Genomic DNA, 16120 nt, shown 5'->3' with positions numbered 1-16120 from the left:
GGTCCCTTCTAGATCTGCACTGAGCTGCTCTATCAACCGTTGACCCTCCTCGACTGCTTCATACCTACTGCGGCGCCTGTCTCAAGGACTGGTTTTCCTTTCAGGAGCTTCAGGCCGAAAATGCGCCCTCCCCGCCGCCAGAGGGTTCACCCCTTTTAACCTGCCCATCATGTCGTGCCGCTGTTCGAGACACCCGGCATAATGCTACCGTCGCCACCCTTCTCGACATGTTTGTGACAGCAAATCCGGAGAAAGGACGCACGGCCGAGGAGAAGGAGGACCTAAGTCGCAAGTACAAGCCTGGCGACCAGGTCGTCCCTCGACACCATGTCGTCGAGACGCCTGGCGCTAGGCGCCTGGAAGAGGAGGACCGCAGGCTCATTGAGGAGGTGCGCGAGATGAGCCTCAGGGATGCTGGCGTCGACACGTCGTCCTCATCATCAAGACACCGCAGGCGAGGGGACAGTCGGGCGACTGAAAGTCATTCTGGCAGGAGTCGGGACCCCAGTCGAGAGAGCCATCAGAGTCACCACAGCCACCGGCACGAGGGCACGCGGAGGCGACACGGAGACGAGGGCCGCTACAACAGCGATCAGCTCCAGCCCGAGTCGAGAGACAGGAGACGCCACCGGAGTGATTCCCGACACAGGGCGGAAGCCGTGTCGGAAATGCGCCGTCGTCAGGTCGAGCACCAGTCGTCCCTTCGATCCCTCCTCAGCTCGGACGACCTCAACGAGAGAGACTTTGAACGAGAGATTGAAGAGTTTGCGAGGCAGATCCAGGAGGAAGGCTTGCTTGATGGGCTCGACTTGGACAACATTGATCTCAGCAGGAACGACGAGCTCAGTCGTAAAATCACAGAGGCCTACCGCAGAAGACAGCGCGAGCGCGAACGCGAACGACCGAGGCTGGAGCACAACAGGAGGAGCAACGCCAGCGTAGCTTCTCGTCAGTCTTCTGACCCGACGCAGGAAAGCACCCATTCAACCGCGCCATCAGCGTCAACGCCGGCCTTGGGATCCACGTCAGCATCGGACCCCAGGCGGCCTGGCAGTAGGCAACGACCGCATTCTCGCTCTGCAAGCGCAACCGGATACCCGGACGATCGCAGCCGGCCTCCGCCAGCCTTTAATCCGAGCCATCTAGATGTCCGTTCCGACAGACGACGAAGGAGGAATTCTAGTGGTGGTCGCAGTGCAACCACACCTTTGCCTGGTACCCAACCAGAGGCCAGGCCGACGACCCGCTCCCAGACTGACCTATCGCTGCCGACGCGTAGCAGTGAGCCAGCGACTCCGAGGAGTGCCTTCACCGAAGGAAGGAGCGCCAGCACGCCATCTGTCCCCATCGTCGCCCCGGTCCAGACGCACTCGCCGACAGTGGTCCAGTCCGGGTTTCGCGACCAGTCCTTTGCCAACCGGGTCACTGACGCTTCGAACTCGTCAGCGACATCGAGCAACTTTTCTTCACAGCCATCTGGCACCATGCATCGACCCAACAAGCCATCCGATCTCGCGGTTCTCAGCCAGGCCACGTCGATATCGATCCCCTCTGGTGCTAACAGCCCTACGTCACCGAGCCACCACCAGCGACCGCGCACGCAACTGTACCCAGAACCGTCCATCGCCTGCTCCAGGTGCTCGAAGCAGCATATTGAGTACGAGATACATTACAACTGCAGCATCTGCTCCAGCGGCAACTGGAACTTGTGCCTTGACTGCTACCGCAGTGGCAAGGGCTGCTTACACTGGTTTGGCTTCGGGTATGGCGCCTGGAATAAGTGGGAGAAGGCGCGTCAAGCGAGTCGCAAGGAGCTTGCGCAGCCGCACATGCTCACGGCCAATCGGTATCTACCTCCAAAGATCACGCCGGGAGGCGCCGAAGGCCGCCGCACCCTCACGACCGACGACCCCCTGAAGCGCCTCGAGAGCGGCAACTTCTGCGCGCGCTGCCTCGCATGGGCAAACGAATGTTACTGGCGCTGTGACCACTGCAACCAAGGCGACTGGGGGTTCTGTAATGACTGCGTCAACCAAGGCTCGTCGTGCACGCATCCACTGCTGCCCCTGACATACCAGCCACCTTCGTCCCACACGCCACCTGCCAGCCCGCGCTCACCACAGCCGCCTCACCACGCCAGTGTGCTGACTGGTCCCAACGTATCTAGCATTGGACCCTTCAAGCCGCTCGTCTTCCGCACGAGATGCGACGTATGCCAGGACCCTATAGCCCCGACGCAGAGCCGTCTCCACTGTTTCAGCTGCACCAGTTCCATCGAGCCGGACACGAAGCCTGGCGATTACGACGTGTGTCAGGCCTGTTACTCAGCGCAGGTGTCTCGCGGCCAAATCAGCGTCGAGAACGGCCCGGCGGGCTGGCGAAGGTGTCCACAAGGTCACAGGATGGTCGTCGTGGGCTTTCTCGAGGGCCAGGGCGGGCAGTATCGGCACGTGGTACAAGACCTCGTTGGCGGGAGAAAGCTGGTCGTTGCGCCTGCGGGCGAGGGCCAGGAGGCGCGCGGCTTGCAGAGATGGAGCTGGCTCGATGGTGACCGCAAGCTCGAAAGGCTTGTGACGACGAATGTGACGGCGTCGACACCAGAAGGCGAGGCCGCGGTCGGGTTTCCGCCTGACGGAGGCGTTGGGTGGGCGGCGGTCGCTTCGTGGGCCTGGTTTCCCAAGGCAGAGGCAGAAGATGAACTGATGTTTCCGAGGGGTGCCGAAGTCAGAGAGATTGAGGACGTCAACGGCGACTGGTTCTTCGGGGTGTACATGGGTGCCAAGGGACTGTTTCCGGCGCCCTACGTGAAGAGGTTTGAGGGATAGGTTGCATTGATATCATATGGGAGGTTGCTGGGAGCATGCGTTTTGTTCGACGTCGGACATGTTCAGCGTCCAGATTTGCAGGCTCTTATGAGCCAGATTGAATGAGAAATGAAAATGATATACTTTCTCGAACGAGGGGACGAAGACGTCGTCAAGTCAACAACGGCACTTGGGTTATGAGTTGGGGTTACGTGACATGCTGGAATGTCAGCTTCAAAGGCATATGTGATACGTTCTATTTAGCCCCTTTTTTCCCCCGGGCACGACTGATGTAGGTGTATGGATGCATGATGTACAATGCTGCCAGGTTCCATGACCAACTTCCCAAAATTGTGACGCTGCTACGCGCATCGAGCTCCAGACGTATTGCTCAGCCTACATCCAGGTCAGCGTATGGTTATGAATCGGGTCGGTCTGCGGGTAGCTAACGCTTCTTGCAGATCTGGGTCACGCCGAATGTGTCCCTGATGAGGAGGGGGCCCAAGTACGACTCGGGAACTAGAGCGACACGGATTAGTTTGAGTTCCAAGAAAAAGAAGAGAATAGGAAGAAAGAGAAAAGAAGAGCGAGAAAAAAAAAATTGAACAGGGCATGGACGGGCGGCGTACCGAGGATCTGGTGGGAGAAGCTGCTGCAGAGATAGCCCCAGTTGCCGTCGTCGGGACAGTTCTTGAACTGGGGCTCGCGGCGGGCGTCCATGGTGGTGGGCTGGTAGTTCCACTCGCAGAAGCCGTGCGAGGCCATGCAGGTGACGCCGAGGGAGCCGACGTCGAACTCGGGCTCGCGGCCGGCGCAGTCCTCGACGCGGAAGACCTGGTCGAGCGTGGCCCAGCCCTCCTCGACAATGGTGCGTGTGAGGGCGACGTGCGTGTTGCGCGTGTCGCGCGGGTTGTGGAACGAGTAGGTGCTGCCCTGGCCGTCGAGCCACCACTGGTTGCAGAAGCCGCCGTTGCTGAGGCCGGTGCAGGAGATCTGGTCCGTCTCGGTGGCGAACTGGAGGGCGTCGACGCCGGGGCTCTTGGCCGAGACGATGCCGTTGGCCTTGAGGGCGCTCGAGAGCACGTAGAGCTGCAGCTGGCGGTAGAGCTGGCTCGACTGGATGGTCAGCGACGTCGTGACGCGCTGCGAGAAGCCGCCCTGGCCGCAGGCCGTCGCGAAGAGCGTGTGGTTGCGCTGCAGGGCCACGACCGTGTCGAGCACGTTCTTCTGGTAGTCCTCGACGAGGTTGGCGAGCGAAGAGCCAATGTTGCCGAGCTGGATGAAGCGGTCGTTGGCCGTCTGCGACGGCTTGACGAGCGTGTCTGGGAGCTCCTTCTTCAGCGACAGGGCCTGGGCCAGACCGCTGTGGATCAGCCGGATCGCGTCACCGGTGCCGCCGGGGAGCACGCCCGTGAAGAGGCTGACGACGCCGAGGGTCGATCCGAGGACCTTCATCAACGAGCTCGCGGGCTGCTGGGCCTCGACGGGTGGAGCCACGGTTGCTACGATCTTGTCCACGGTCTGGCCTGCGAGAGCCACGCCGTTGCTCAGTGCTTGAGAGTACTGGTTGAAGAACTGGTGAACTGCGTAGATGTTCCAGAGAGCCTGACATTGTTTGTTGTTAGTGAACATGCCCACTTAGCTTTGTTTGGAATTTTGTTGCTGCCGCGGCTCACGTAGAAATGTTGGTTGCTAGAATAGGAGACGGTCGACGAGGGAGGAGGACACGTCGAAGACGTGATGTCGTCACAGGTCAGAGTGGTCAGGCCGTTGAACTGGAGGTAGCACTGGGCAAACCCCAGGGTGTCACACCCGGCAGCGGCGCTGTTGGTTGCCATCCAGTCGTTGATGTACTTATCCATCTCCAGTGCCTCCCAGCACTCTGCCTTGAGGCCCGAGGACGAATTCGGGGCACAATCGACATCTTGCCTCTGGACGATGGGGGTTGCCGTGACAGTGCAGGCGAGAGGGAAGAGAAGGGCGATCGTGCTCTTCAACATGGCGTTGACAGGGTACGGTAACTATGGTATGAAAGTAACGAGTGTAAGTGATCTTCAAGATAATGACAGAGCTGGACTACGACTTTCACAGAGTGCAAGAATAGCCGGAGAACCAGAAAGACTGAACCAAAAGAAGGGGATAGCGAAAGGAACGGATGATCAGTGCACTCTCAAGGCTATTCAGTCCGTGAGGGCACGCCGTCGCCGATCTATTTATCATGGCATGAAGAACGACCCCAGCCCGATGAGTTTGGGCACTTTTGGTAAGATCTACCTCATGATGCTATACCTGGAAGGTAGGTCTGTATCGAACCGGCAGCAACGGCAGGCTTTTGGCGATTCATGACCCCTTGGCCTCATTTGGACGACTCATGTCCCTATGCTCAGCTTGGTTGCACAGCCCTACCTGGCAGCAACGACAACTCAATCCATCGCTTGGCCCAAGCTCACTCATATCTGGCAGTTTGACTGAGTTGAAGTCTTTTGACTCCAAGACGTGGTAGCTGGTAGGCCTGGTACCCAACCCGCTCGACAGATGGTCGAGCGACAAGAGTGCGGTCAGCCCAGCGCATCGGTATGCGCGAATGTCACTAAGAGGCACGAACCATCCAATGTTGAGATGATAGCTGCACGATGGACGACGGCAGCTCCCGATCTGCCCAACGCTGAAACGATGGCTTGGGCGATAGAGTGCTTGGCACGTCATGCGCCGGCAGCCCCGTGCGGCTCACAACAGCGGGCTTCTTGGTGATAAGTCGCAGCACCCCACAATCGTCTCGGGGTTCCCTTCTCCTTGGGCCCCCACTGGATGCTACGCTGGGTCTCTTAAGGGTGCAACGAGGATACGAGCACCCCGGATAACGAACGACTCACGGGCGTGGTCAGGCTGAAGCGCGTTGATGATTGCTCTTCATAGCGTCTCGGCCAAGTTTGTCGAGTCAGATATAAAAGCCAGAGGGGGTTTCGCGTTGCTCGTTCGGGCGTGCTGCATGTCAGAGCGGGTGCCATGCGAAGATGCGTGATCAAGACATTGGTGTCGGGTGCTGGCCAGAGACCCTGAGGACGTAGCGTCACTGTTTTGTACATTAGATACATTAGATGGATGCCTAGGCTGCCGAGAAGCACTCGAGGGGACGCTGGCGGACAGAGCCACCATGAATGCTTGGCCTTGAGGTTTCGTATGGTGGCGGTCCTTGTGGAATGTATGAGGTCGTCAGCGTCGAAGTGTCAAGGCCTGTAGGGTAGCCCTAGATGTAGTATGGATTTCTTCATTTTGGAGATGTTTTCTGATAGTGAAATGATGAATGAGAGTCTGCTCTACTACAATGAGGTCCATGGTAAAGCTCACAGACTGTGAGGATGAGTGTTGGTGTTGTGTTGAATGTAAGGTGGGTAGGTAGGTGCCCAGAAAGCGGGCAGGTATCCCCACCATGGCCCTGACTAATGCGGCACTCAAGCTTCGATGGCGTCTTCGTCCCCGAGCTTCGGAGCTCTCAACGACGTGCCATTACTGCCCTCGACATTGACGCCCTTTATAGCCTCGCGCTTTCAACGCCCCGTGCCCAACCTCCAACGAACGATCGAGCTGACGAAGTACCCTGTCGTCGGCTGATTGACCATCAACATGTTCCGCCACGGCCTCCGTCGCTTTGCGACAGCCGCCGCGCCTGTCGTCGCCGATCCGAGCCCATACCTCTTGAACCTTGCCAAGGCCCAGGGCACCGTCAAGGGCCTCACCGGCGGTATGTGCACGATGCTTGACCATGTCACGGCCGGAGCGGCGGGCACCTTTTGCTAACGACGAGAGACAGCCATCGGAAACACGCCGCTCATCCGCCTCAACAAGCTCTCCGACCAGACAGGCTGCGAGATCCTCGGCAAGGCCGAGTTCATGAACCCGGGCGGCTCCGTCAAGGATCGCGCGGCGCTCTACGTCGTCAAGGACGCCGAGGAGCGCGGCCTCCTGCGGCCCGGCGGCACCGTCGTCGAGGGCACGGCCGGCAACACGGGCATCGGCCTCGCCCACGTGTGCCGCAGCAAGGGCTACAAGCTCGTCATCTACATGCCCAACACGCAGTCGCAGGGCAAGATTGACCTGCTGCGCCTCCTCGGCGCCGAGGTCTACCCCGTGCCGGCCGTCGCCTTTGACAATGCCGACAACTACAACCACCAGGCCCGGCGCCACGCCGAGCGCCTCGACAACGCCGTCTGGACGAACCAGTTTGACAACGTCGCCAACCGCCGCGCCCACATCGAGACGACGGGCCCCGAGATCTGGGCCCAGACGGCCGGCAAGGTCGACGCCTTCACCTGCGCCACGGGCACCGCCGGCACGCTCGCCGGCGTGACGCGCTATCTCAAGGACGTCAGCGGCGGGCGCGTCCGCAGCTACCTCGCCGACCCGCCCGGCAGCGTGCTGCACAGCTACATCCAGTCGGGCGGCGAGCTCGTCGAGCGCAGCGGCTCGAGCATCACCGAGGGCATCGGCCAGGGCCGCGTCACCGACAACCTGCGCCCCGACATTGCTCTGCTCGACGGCTCGCTGCACATCGCCGACGAGAAGAGCATCGAGATGGTCTACCGCTGCCTCGACGAGGAGGGCCTCTACCTCGGCGCGAGCTCGAGCCTCAACGTCGTCGCCGCCAAGGAGGTCGCCGAGAAGCTCGGCCGCGGCCACACCGTCGTCACCATGCTCTGCGACGGCGCCTACCGCTACGCCGACAGGCTCTTCTCGCGCAAGTGGCTCGAGGCCAAGAACCTCGCCGGCGCGATACCCAAGCATCTGGAAAAGTACATTGTCTTGCCGTAAGGAAAGAGTCAAAGGAATCGATGGATGCATGCCAAGGGGGGGGGGGAATATGTTGGTCGTAGTTTTGACATGTTCGTACACTGACTGGCCTGGCTTCCTCCGATCTATAATTGTACATTTTGACCCATTTACACAGCCGTTCTCTCTCTGTGTGTGTGTGTGTGTCTCTCTCTCTCTCGCTTCTTCTTTTGACACATGCCAATGGTACACGCGTCCTGCGACTCTTCTTACGCATCCGTCTTGGCGTCCTCCGCTGGCGCCGCCTCCTCCACAGGGCTGGCCTTGACATCGAGCTTGACGCCACCCTGCGCATCAAACTGGTTCGTGTAGACGCGGTGCGGCAGCGAGCCCTCCTTGAGACCGTCCTTCAGCTCGGCAATCTTGTTGGCGAGCTCGGGCTCCAGCGCGGCGGCGATGGCGTAGAGCTTGTCGGCCAGCGCCGGCTCGACGACCTGCGCCGCCAGCTTGAGACCGTGCAGCGCGTTCGCCGCGGGGGCGATGTAGAGCGGCGCGGCGCTGAGATACCTGACGTCGCCCCTGTCGCCGCTCACGCTGCCCTTGCCGCCAAACGCCTCGGCCGGGTAGGCCCCGAGCAGGCCCTTGCCGGCGGGCCAGGCGCCGACGACCTGCTTAGCCCAGTAGGTGACGCGGCCGTCGACGTCGCGGCCGGCGTTGTGGCCGACGGCGAGGGCGGCGGCGAGGTGCAGCGGCGCCGTCAACGACAGGGGGTCGCGCTCGACGGGCCACGACAGCCAGTCAGGCCTGCGCTTCTCGAGGCGGTGGGCGGGGTCGGCGGCCATCTCGAGGACCATGGTCGACCAGCGCAGGGCCTGCTCGAGCTCCTTCTTCTCCCAGGCGGCGTCGAGGGCCTTGAGCTGGACGAAGAGCAGGACCTCCTGGACCTTCTGGGGCAGGTCGAAGCGCAGGCCGGTGCGCTTCGTCTGGCGGGCGGCGTCGATGACGGCGAAGACGCGGCCCTTGGCGCCGGTCTGGCGAACCATCTTGACGAACATGGCTGTGTTGATGACACGCTTGGCCTCGCGCAGGCCGGAGAGGAGGCGCACAAAGTTGGACCAGTCGTGGGTCGTCTCCATGTTGCGCAGGGCCTCGTGGAAAACGGCGCGCGTCGAGGGGATCTCCTTCCACGGCAGGTGGCTGAAGCGGTGGGTGAGGCCGTCAATCTCAATGTCGACGGGGTTCATGCGGAGGGAGTTGCGGTGCTTCTCGTTGAAGACACGCTCGCGCTGGTGTGGCGGCAGGTAGTAGGGGAGGATGATCTTGTTCTGGATTTCCGTGAGGATGGGCGCGAGGTTGTCGCTGACGTCGGGGTCGAAGGTGATGTATCGGGTATCTGGTAAGAGTTAGAAAAATCTGGGAGCACGGCTGACCGGCCATATCAGGAGGATCCATCGTGTCGACGTACCATGGCGGGCAGGTGTCTGGGTGAAGCATCGTTGCTGCATGGGCGAGACTGTGGGCAGCCGTAATGGCGCCTGTGCCCTGAAGGCATTCCTCAGCAACACCCTGTCCATCGTGTGTATGTGTGTGTTTGTGTGGGTGAATCGACGTCGACTTTCTGGGCTCGTCGATCCGACAGCGGGAGCAGACTCAATTGGCGATCGAAGTCTGTTGTCGTCAGGCAACTCGGGACAATCGCTGTGAGGTGAAGATGAGGATCCCAAAAATCGACAAGAGCTTACAGGGGGGGGTCCAACGGGGGTCCAACAGCAGTCCAGCCAGGAGGCGTCTAGCACCTGTGGCTCCACTAGTGAACCCCGACAGACCTGCTAATCGCTGGGAGCTCCGCGGCTTCGGCGAAACGCGTCTACCGAGCCAATAGCCAATCACACACGGCAATCCGATCGTCGTCCCTGAGAAAGTCGACTTTTCGATTCCTTGCCTCCAGACAGCTCCTCCATCACGACGACGAACACGACGACAAGGACCAAACCTCCGCCCGTCACCACCACCATGAACGTCCACGCCCTCAGGCGGCCTCTCGGCTGCCTCAAGACGGCCCTCCGTCAGACACGCCAACAAAAGGCCCTGCCCCTCGCCCGCTCCCTCGCCACAGCCGTCGAAACCACAACACCATCAGCAGCAGCCTCATCACGACCACCACCGCCGCCGCCTGCCGGCACGAAACCCATCATCAACACCAAGCCCCCCGGCGTCACGCACCACCGCCACTTCGCCCTCGCGCCGCCCGTCCCCTCGATCCGCAAAACCCACCCAGACCCCCTACCCGCCCTGACGGCGGCGCAGCTCACCAAGCTCGACCCGACGGGCGCCCGCACGCGCCTCTTCGACCGCACGCGCCCCGACGCCGCCAAGGCCGGCGACGTCCTCCTCGTGACGACCCGCACCGGCGAGCCCTTTGCCGGCGTCTGCCTGTCCATCCGCCGCCGCGGCGTCGACACGGCCATCCTGCTGCGCGGCCAGCTCATGCGCGTCGGCGTCGAGATGTGGCACAAGATCTACGCCCCGACCGTCATTGGCATCGACATCATCTGGCGCCGCCCCAAGCGCGCCCGCCGCGCCCGCCTCACCTACATGCGCCAGCCCAAGCACGACATGGGCAGCGTCGCCCACCTCGTCCAGGCCTGGAAGAAGGAGCGCTACGCCATGCGTGGCAAGGGCAGGGGCGCCAGCGCCGCCAAGACGGGCGGCCAGGTCGGCACGAGGTTCTGAGTGTGTTCTGGTGAACGTGCAGTGGGGCATGGGAGTGTATGATATCGCTGCGTGTGAGGATAGACTGTATTATCGAATGGAAGCAGCCTTGTGGCCAATACACCATATCTGTGATGTGCGTGATATGATGTGAGCGTTCCCGGACGCGACAGTAGCAAGATCCCAACGTAATAATGACATGGCGAATCAAGTTTCACAGACGCCATACAACAGACAAGCGTAATCAGCTTTGCAGCCATTCTCTCTGTACAAGGTGCAGCAGTCTCCGTCCTAGTCCCAACCGTCTACGGCCGCGACGCCAGTCTACACAAAACCCAGAACCCCCATGCCCAAAAGAATGCAAGCGTGAAAGAAAAAAGGTATGTAGGATTACGGAAACGCTGAACCGTCCCAATGCAAACACCAAAAAAAAGAATCATCAAAACACCCCTGTCACCACGCACATGATACCCCGCCATGCTGGTATGGTGGCTGGCTGCCTACCGAGATGACGCTGGAAACCTCCAACCCATGAAACTGCTCGTCAGCCACGACAGCTGAGGGGGATGCACCGAGACCTTCTAGCCCATCGGTGTCGTGAAGACGCGGCGAGCGCGCGTCGCGGGCGCAATCTCTTCGTCCTCATCCGTGTCAGCGTCTTCTACAGCCACCGTGTGCCGTCGGCGCAAGTCTGGCCCTTCCATGCCGTTGGCGCCCGAGGCCGAGACTCCGGCATCAAAGGACACGCGGCGGGCGAGGTTCCGATCCTCGCGCGGCACGGCGGGCCCCGGATGCAGAAACGACGAAATAATGCCCCTATCTCTACTTCGTCCTCTCTGCAGGTCGGCGCCTGTCCGGTTTGTCACGGCCGTCATCTGCCGAGTGAGGCCGTTTTGCGTCTCGAACGCCTCGTCGGCAAAGCGTGCTTCGCTGGGGAGGAGGACAGCGCGGTCGAGGCCGTAGGGAAGGCCGCGGTGGCGACCACGAATCTGCATGGCAATGATGACGAGCTTGCCGCCAGTCGTGAACTGCGACGAGAGGGACGCGTTGACGTTTGGATACCCCAGGCTCAGGCCGACGGTGCCGTAGGCACTGATCAGCTCAAACAGGATGCTGTACACGTTGAACTCGTTCTTCTTGATCTTCGAGCCCTCCGTGATGGACAAGATGAATAGCCCCAAGAATACGTACCATAGATCGAAGGACAGCTGCCGTCGCAAATGTGTTCCGACGTACGACATGGCGCTGGCGTCGTTGATCGTCTCGTCGTCCTCAGCGCCGTTGTAGACGCCAAGCGACTTTTCCTCGTACACGTTGGTCCTACGGATCGAGATGGCGATGGGGAAGACGGAGATGTACATCATCATCATGTAAGAGACCTGCACGGCCGGATGGAGGAGCGACAGGTTGACAGAAGAGAAGCCTGCCGTTCTCGTGCATGCCGCCTGGAACAGGCCATTGACGATTCGGAGATGGACAGGCATGTCGCTGACGACGTTATCGTTGAGCTGCCAAACGTCAGTCAAAGCCCCAATCGAAACCACGCGAGCCGGTACCTACATCAAGCAAGACAAAGAACAACAGGTCGATGGCGTTCAGTCCGATCAGGATCCAGAACAGCCACCAGGTAGCGCTGGCCGGGAACAGCAAGGTAAAGCAACGGCGCGGATGGTCCAGGAGGAAGCGCAGCTCCTCCCACAGACCTGAACCTCGGGGAACGAGGCGAGCCATGACCCAGATGATGGGATCGAAGCATGACGGGGAAGCCAGTGTTGCCGATGATGATGAGGAAAACCATAATCATCAGAACGTACTGTGACTGATTAAACGACACCATGCTTTCAGGTGTCAGGGTAAGACCCAGATCGAGGAAGGCCGAATTGGCAGTGAAGAAGCCCCACCAAGTTCTCGACATGCCGGCGGCGTCGACGACTTGGGCATACTCGTTGTTCGCGGGGCTTTTGATCCACGGCAGCAGGCAGACCAAGGCGAAAATGGACCAGCCCCAGAAGTAGCAGACGAGAAGAAGCGCCAGAGTCCTCAGAGATCGATACTCGATGCCTCCGAGTTCCTCGCGCTGTTCAAGCGACAGTCCGGGAAACTGTGAGTTACGGCCCAGCGTAGGCGTCCAGCTGAGGTAAGGCGCGTCATCCGCCTTCTCGCCGGTCAGGGCGCCCCTGAGAACATCAAGTGTCCGTGTGCGATGCTTGGGGCCCGGTCTCGGATTGTCATTCTCGTCCTCGTCACTATCGACGTGGTACTTCTTCTGCCCCCGCTGGAAGATGCGCGGCTTGCGAAACATGACAGAGTCGAGCACGTTGCCAATGACGGTGGCCTCCTCCGCCAGCTCGTCCATCGTGTCTCTCTCCGGAGACTCCTCGTTCTGTTGTGTCGGGGGGCTGCCGGCGCTCGCTGGGCTTCTGAGGCTCGAAAATCTTAATCGTCGGCTGACGATTCCGGGGATTGACACCCTCAGGCGGCGTGTTGGGTCTCGTGTTACCGGGGCTCCTTATGCCAGGCTGGTTCGGGTCCTCCTCCTCCTCGGCTTCGGGCCCGTCGCCCTCCTCGACGCGCTTGGGCCTGATGCCCTTCTCTACATCCCTAGGATTGGGTATCCTCAAGGTCTCGTCATGGCCGCGACGTTGACGCTCGAGAATGGCAAGGTGTTCAGCATGGGAGAGGCGGCGAAGGCCATGAATGGAGTCCAGCTCAATGTCGTCGCTGCGGGCAGTCCGCGGCGCGTAAGAGCTTCGGGCGGCCGTGTCGCCAGACGAGGGCCGTTCGGAGTGGCCATTGGGCGCCGCTGCGCTTGCTGTCGTCCGTGTCGGAGGAAGATGGAACTGCCGTGTGGTTGCTACTGGGGGATTCGCGGCCGCCGTTCTCCACCTTCTTGTCCAGAATGATGCCGTCATTGGTGATCCTGCTTCCCGAGTTGGGCATGATCCTGATATTCCGCCCAGCAACACCCATTTCGGCCTGGTTCATGTCGAGATGGGCCTTGGCGCGCGACTTGGAAATGGTGACCCGGCGGGCGCGGGCGTCACGCACCATGTTCTGGAAGCGCTTCTCGAACCAGTAGAGACGCAAGAAGACGACGGAGGAGTGAATGACAATAGGGTTCGACGTCATGGTGAAGATGTAGATACATATTTGCTGAAAGGTGTTGAGCAGATTGACGTCGACCGTGTTGAGGCCGGCCTGGGTGTTGGCGCCGCTGGCGAAGAAGAGGGCGTCAATGTAGGCGAGCTGGCCGCCGGCTGTCGCATACATCAGGACCGAGGCGAGGATGGTGAGGCTGACGATCCAAAAGTAGTGAGCCGATATAAAGTTGAAATGCGGTTGCTTGGATATGAAGGACGGCTTGGCGGCGCGGATTTGGCCAAGCAGCCAAGCTCGCGTATTGTCGAGCATCCTGGCGACAAACCGCAGGCGCGGCAGAATGCAGAAGAAGGCAAGGAGGGGTGTGCGGCGGTCGGGCGCGGTTCGTCTGAGAGGATGTGCCCAATCGGGCAATCCTGCGCAATTGGAGCGAGGAACTCGAGTCGATGTCAAAGTAGCATGGCGACGAAGGCGTAGGGGAATATTGTCTAGGGCATGCCGCAGAGTAGAGTGGGAGGTGAAGAAGATGAAGATGAAAGATAGCTTTGGGGGGGGACGGTCTAGGGTAGGATCTCCAGGTCTTGGCAGTTGTCGGTGCTAAAAAAGGTCGACGTCTTTGTCGATGGACCGACGGACTAGCAGGTGGGGGCAGGAACGGGTCTTGCACGGCAGGCAGTCGTCTAGTGCAATGACTTGGGTTGGATCGTACCTGGTATCTTCGTATGCCGTCGGCCTCAATGGCAATGGAGACTCAGTCTGATGCTTTTGGCCGTCGCAAGGGAAGTATCGCTGATGGAGCAGCAGGAACAGCAGGAGCAGCAGGAGCAGCAGGAGGGTCAGCGTTGGATTTTAGGGCAGTGGCAGCTGCAGAAGGTGACATTGACATGCCCACCTTCCTTGCTGGCCCGGTCTTTTGTCCTAAAATTGCACTGTCGAGAACGTGGCCTGCAGTAGCATCTCCCTGGGCCCGCCCTGGCCTGGCCCTCTGGCCTCAAAGAATGGTGGGGTCCTCCTTGTGCACATGTACATGGTATACGCGCGCTTTGTACATGTACCGATAGGCCGGTGCTCCCAAACCTTAATCGCTGCAGACGTGCACTGTAGGTCACCTATGTACAGCGCCTGTATCGCGCTCACCCCTTCCCCTGTGTGTGCGTGTCACTGCTCACCTTCAACTCGCCCACACCACATGCCCATGTCACTACGAAACTGTCTTCTCTTGACCGCTTGCTGGACTTTGCCTCCTCTCCCCCCCCCCCTTGCCTCAACCATCCCTCACGGCAGTGCACGTCAAAACCCACATCGCACCACGCTCACCAACTTCCCAGATACCGGTTGCGCCAACTCCCATCCCATCTGTACCAACTTCATCCACCCTACCGCATGCATGCGTGTCATTCTGCCACTGGCGAAACCTATCATCCTGGCGCCTACCCGCAATTACCCGCAATGAATCCAAGGTACGAACTACTACACAGGATACAGCCAGTGGTCGTCGCCGAGCTCATCGTTCTTCTTGGCTGAGGTGTTCCACACATTGGCCATGATGTCATTCATTACTTCTTTTTTTTGGCGATGCCTCACCGCGCATCTCATCTCGCCAATATGCAGATTGGAAAAGGCCGATCTCTCGGCACGTGGATTTGAAACCGCCCCCAACGGGGCCCAGGCCCCTCTCAACCCATTTGCCCATTTGGTCCGGCACCAGATTACGTTCCCAGATTTGCAGGCCCTGTCAGCAGCACAAGCAAAAGTGAGACGGTGTGTTGGGACCAGCCACTTTTGGGGGAGGGGGGCGAAGGAACAATACCATGTCTGAGCCGAGGGCGCGGGAACGAGGTAGGGCCTCCAGCATCTCTATCGACCTACAGGCCGCCATTTCAATACCCTCTCGACTTTTCTCAATCTCTCTCTTTTCTCTCTCTCTCTCTCCCCTGGGCCTCATCAAGCTTCCGTTCTGCTGCCTGCTGCAGGTGGAAGGGCCGGATATCGAACACCCTTGGAGGCCTCGTCAGATCGTCAGCGCAAGCCATGCTGCTCACCGTGCTTGGCTTACGCGGCGCATATCACCGACCACCGACGTATCCTGCCTGTCCTATGTGGTGCGGATGTTGGCCGAGACGTCCGTTCCCCTTTCCATGCCTTGGCTACCGGTCCCCCTCCCTGTTCCTTGGATTCTGATGCCGAGCCGCCGCGTCGACGACGCACCTGATTCACAACAAGAACGACCAATCGGCACAAAACCGCGTCCGATGGATAAAAAAAAGTCTATCGCAGACTGCATACATGCCTGCTGAACCTTCGTGACTGAAAACACAAATCAGCGAATCAGACATCGTAAAGAACATGAGTCGACTCGTGATATGGCCCGGCAGAACAGGAGACGGCAGAACAGGAGACAACACATGCTTGAGGGTATGCATCGTGTCACCCTGCAGTCCCTGTAGGGCCCGTGTCGATCTCACGTCGACGCGGCCAGACGCATATCCCTCTTCTTGAATCCCCGGGACACAGGCCACTCAACGGCGTCCCAAGATATCCCGACTTTCCGACGTCCCGTTGTCACCATGCCACTGGGTAACTGTCTCGACCAGCGCCCGTCCGTCCGCGGCAACTTACATCGCCTTCGTCCCGAACATCCCCTATCAACGTACCACTGCAGCATCGCACACTGAGACAGAGATAAGGCGAAGACAGCAGGAATGCCACTCGGCACGGCACGTGTAGACTGGCGGTCC

At 60.0% G+C, this 16120-nt stretch overlaps 6 protein-coding genes across 6 annotated transcripts; 3 read left to right on the top strand and 3 right to left on the bottom strand.

Moving 5' to 3' along the window:
• Nucleotides 1-227: 227 nt before the first annotated feature.
• VDBG_02838 (RING finger domain-containing protein) lies at nucleotides 228-2825 on the top strand (the record flags this gene model as incomplete). The annotated part of the gene is made up of 1 exon (XM_003006653.1): nucleotides 228-2825. One exon carries the CDS (start codon nucleotides 228-230, stop codon nucleotides 2823-2825), a length of 2598 nt encoding a protein of 865 aa, XP_003006699.1.
• A 424-nt stretch (nucleotides 2826-3249) lies between these two features.
• Nucleotides 3250-4804, bottom strand: VDBG_02837 (conserved hypothetical protein; the record flags this gene model as incomplete). The annotated part of the gene is made up of 3 exons (XM_003006652.1): nucleotides 3250-3323; nucleotides 3434-4409; nucleotides 4481-4804. 3 exons carry the CDS (start codon nucleotides 4802-4804, stop codon nucleotides 3250-3252), a joined length of 1374 nt encoding a protein of 457 aa, XP_003006698.1.
• A 1624-nt stretch (nucleotides 4805-6428) lies between these two features.
• On the top strand, nucleotides 6429-7613 carry VDBG_02836 (cysteine synthase; the record flags this gene model as incomplete). Its single annotated transcript, XM_003006651.1, has 2 exons — nucleotides 6429-6546; nucleotides 6616-7613. The coding sequence occupies 2 exons, from the start codon at nucleotides 6429-6431 to the stop codon at nucleotides 7611-7613; spliced, it is 1116 nt and encodes a 371-aa protein (XP_003006697.1).
• A 227-nt stretch (nucleotides 7614-7840) lies between these two features.
• Nucleotides 7841-9076, bottom strand: VDBG_02835 (conserved hypothetical protein; the record flags this gene model as incomplete). The annotated part of the gene is made up of 2 exons (XM_003006650.1): nucleotides 7841-8964; nucleotides 9037-9076. The coding sequence occupies 2 exons, from the start codon at nucleotides 9074-9076 to the stop codon at nucleotides 7841-7843; spliced, it is 1164 nt and encodes a 387-aa protein (XP_003006696.1).
• Nucleotides 9077-9584: 508 nt separating this feature from the next.
• Nucleotides 9585-10304, top strand: VDBG_02834 (conserved hypothetical protein; the record flags this gene model as incomplete). Its single annotated transcript, XM_003006649.1, has 1 exon — nucleotides 9585-10304. One exon carries the CDS (start codon nucleotides 9585-9587, stop codon nucleotides 10302-10304), a length of 720 nt encoding a protein of 239 aa, XP_003006695.1.
• A 560-nt stretch (nucleotides 10305-10864) lies between these two features.
• On the bottom strand, nucleotides 10865-13694 carry VDBG_02833 (low-affinity potassium transport protein; the record flags this gene model as incomplete). The annotated part of the gene is made up of 5 exons (XM_003006648.1): nucleotides 10865-11791; nucleotides 11844-11916; nucleotides 12098-12666; nucleotides 12752-13086; nucleotides 13142-13694. The coding sequence occupies 5 exons, from the start codon at nucleotides 13692-13694 to the stop codon at nucleotides 10865-10867; spliced, it is 2457 nt and encodes an 818-aa protein (XP_003006694.1).
• Between the last annotated feature and the right edge of the window lie 2426 nt (nucleotides 13695-16120).

This window comes from Verticillium alfalfae, genomic scaffold, assembly GCF_000150825.1.
Source record: "Verticillium alfalfae VaMs.102 supercont1.3 genomic scaffold, whole genome shotgun sequence".
NCBI classification, from domain to species: Eukaryota; Fungi; Ascomycota; class Sordariomycetes; order Glomerellales; family Plectosphaerellaceae; genus Verticillium; species Verticillium alfalfae.
Note: the sequence above shows the minus strand (reverse complement) of the source record. Positions and strands in the feature narration are given on the sequence as shown.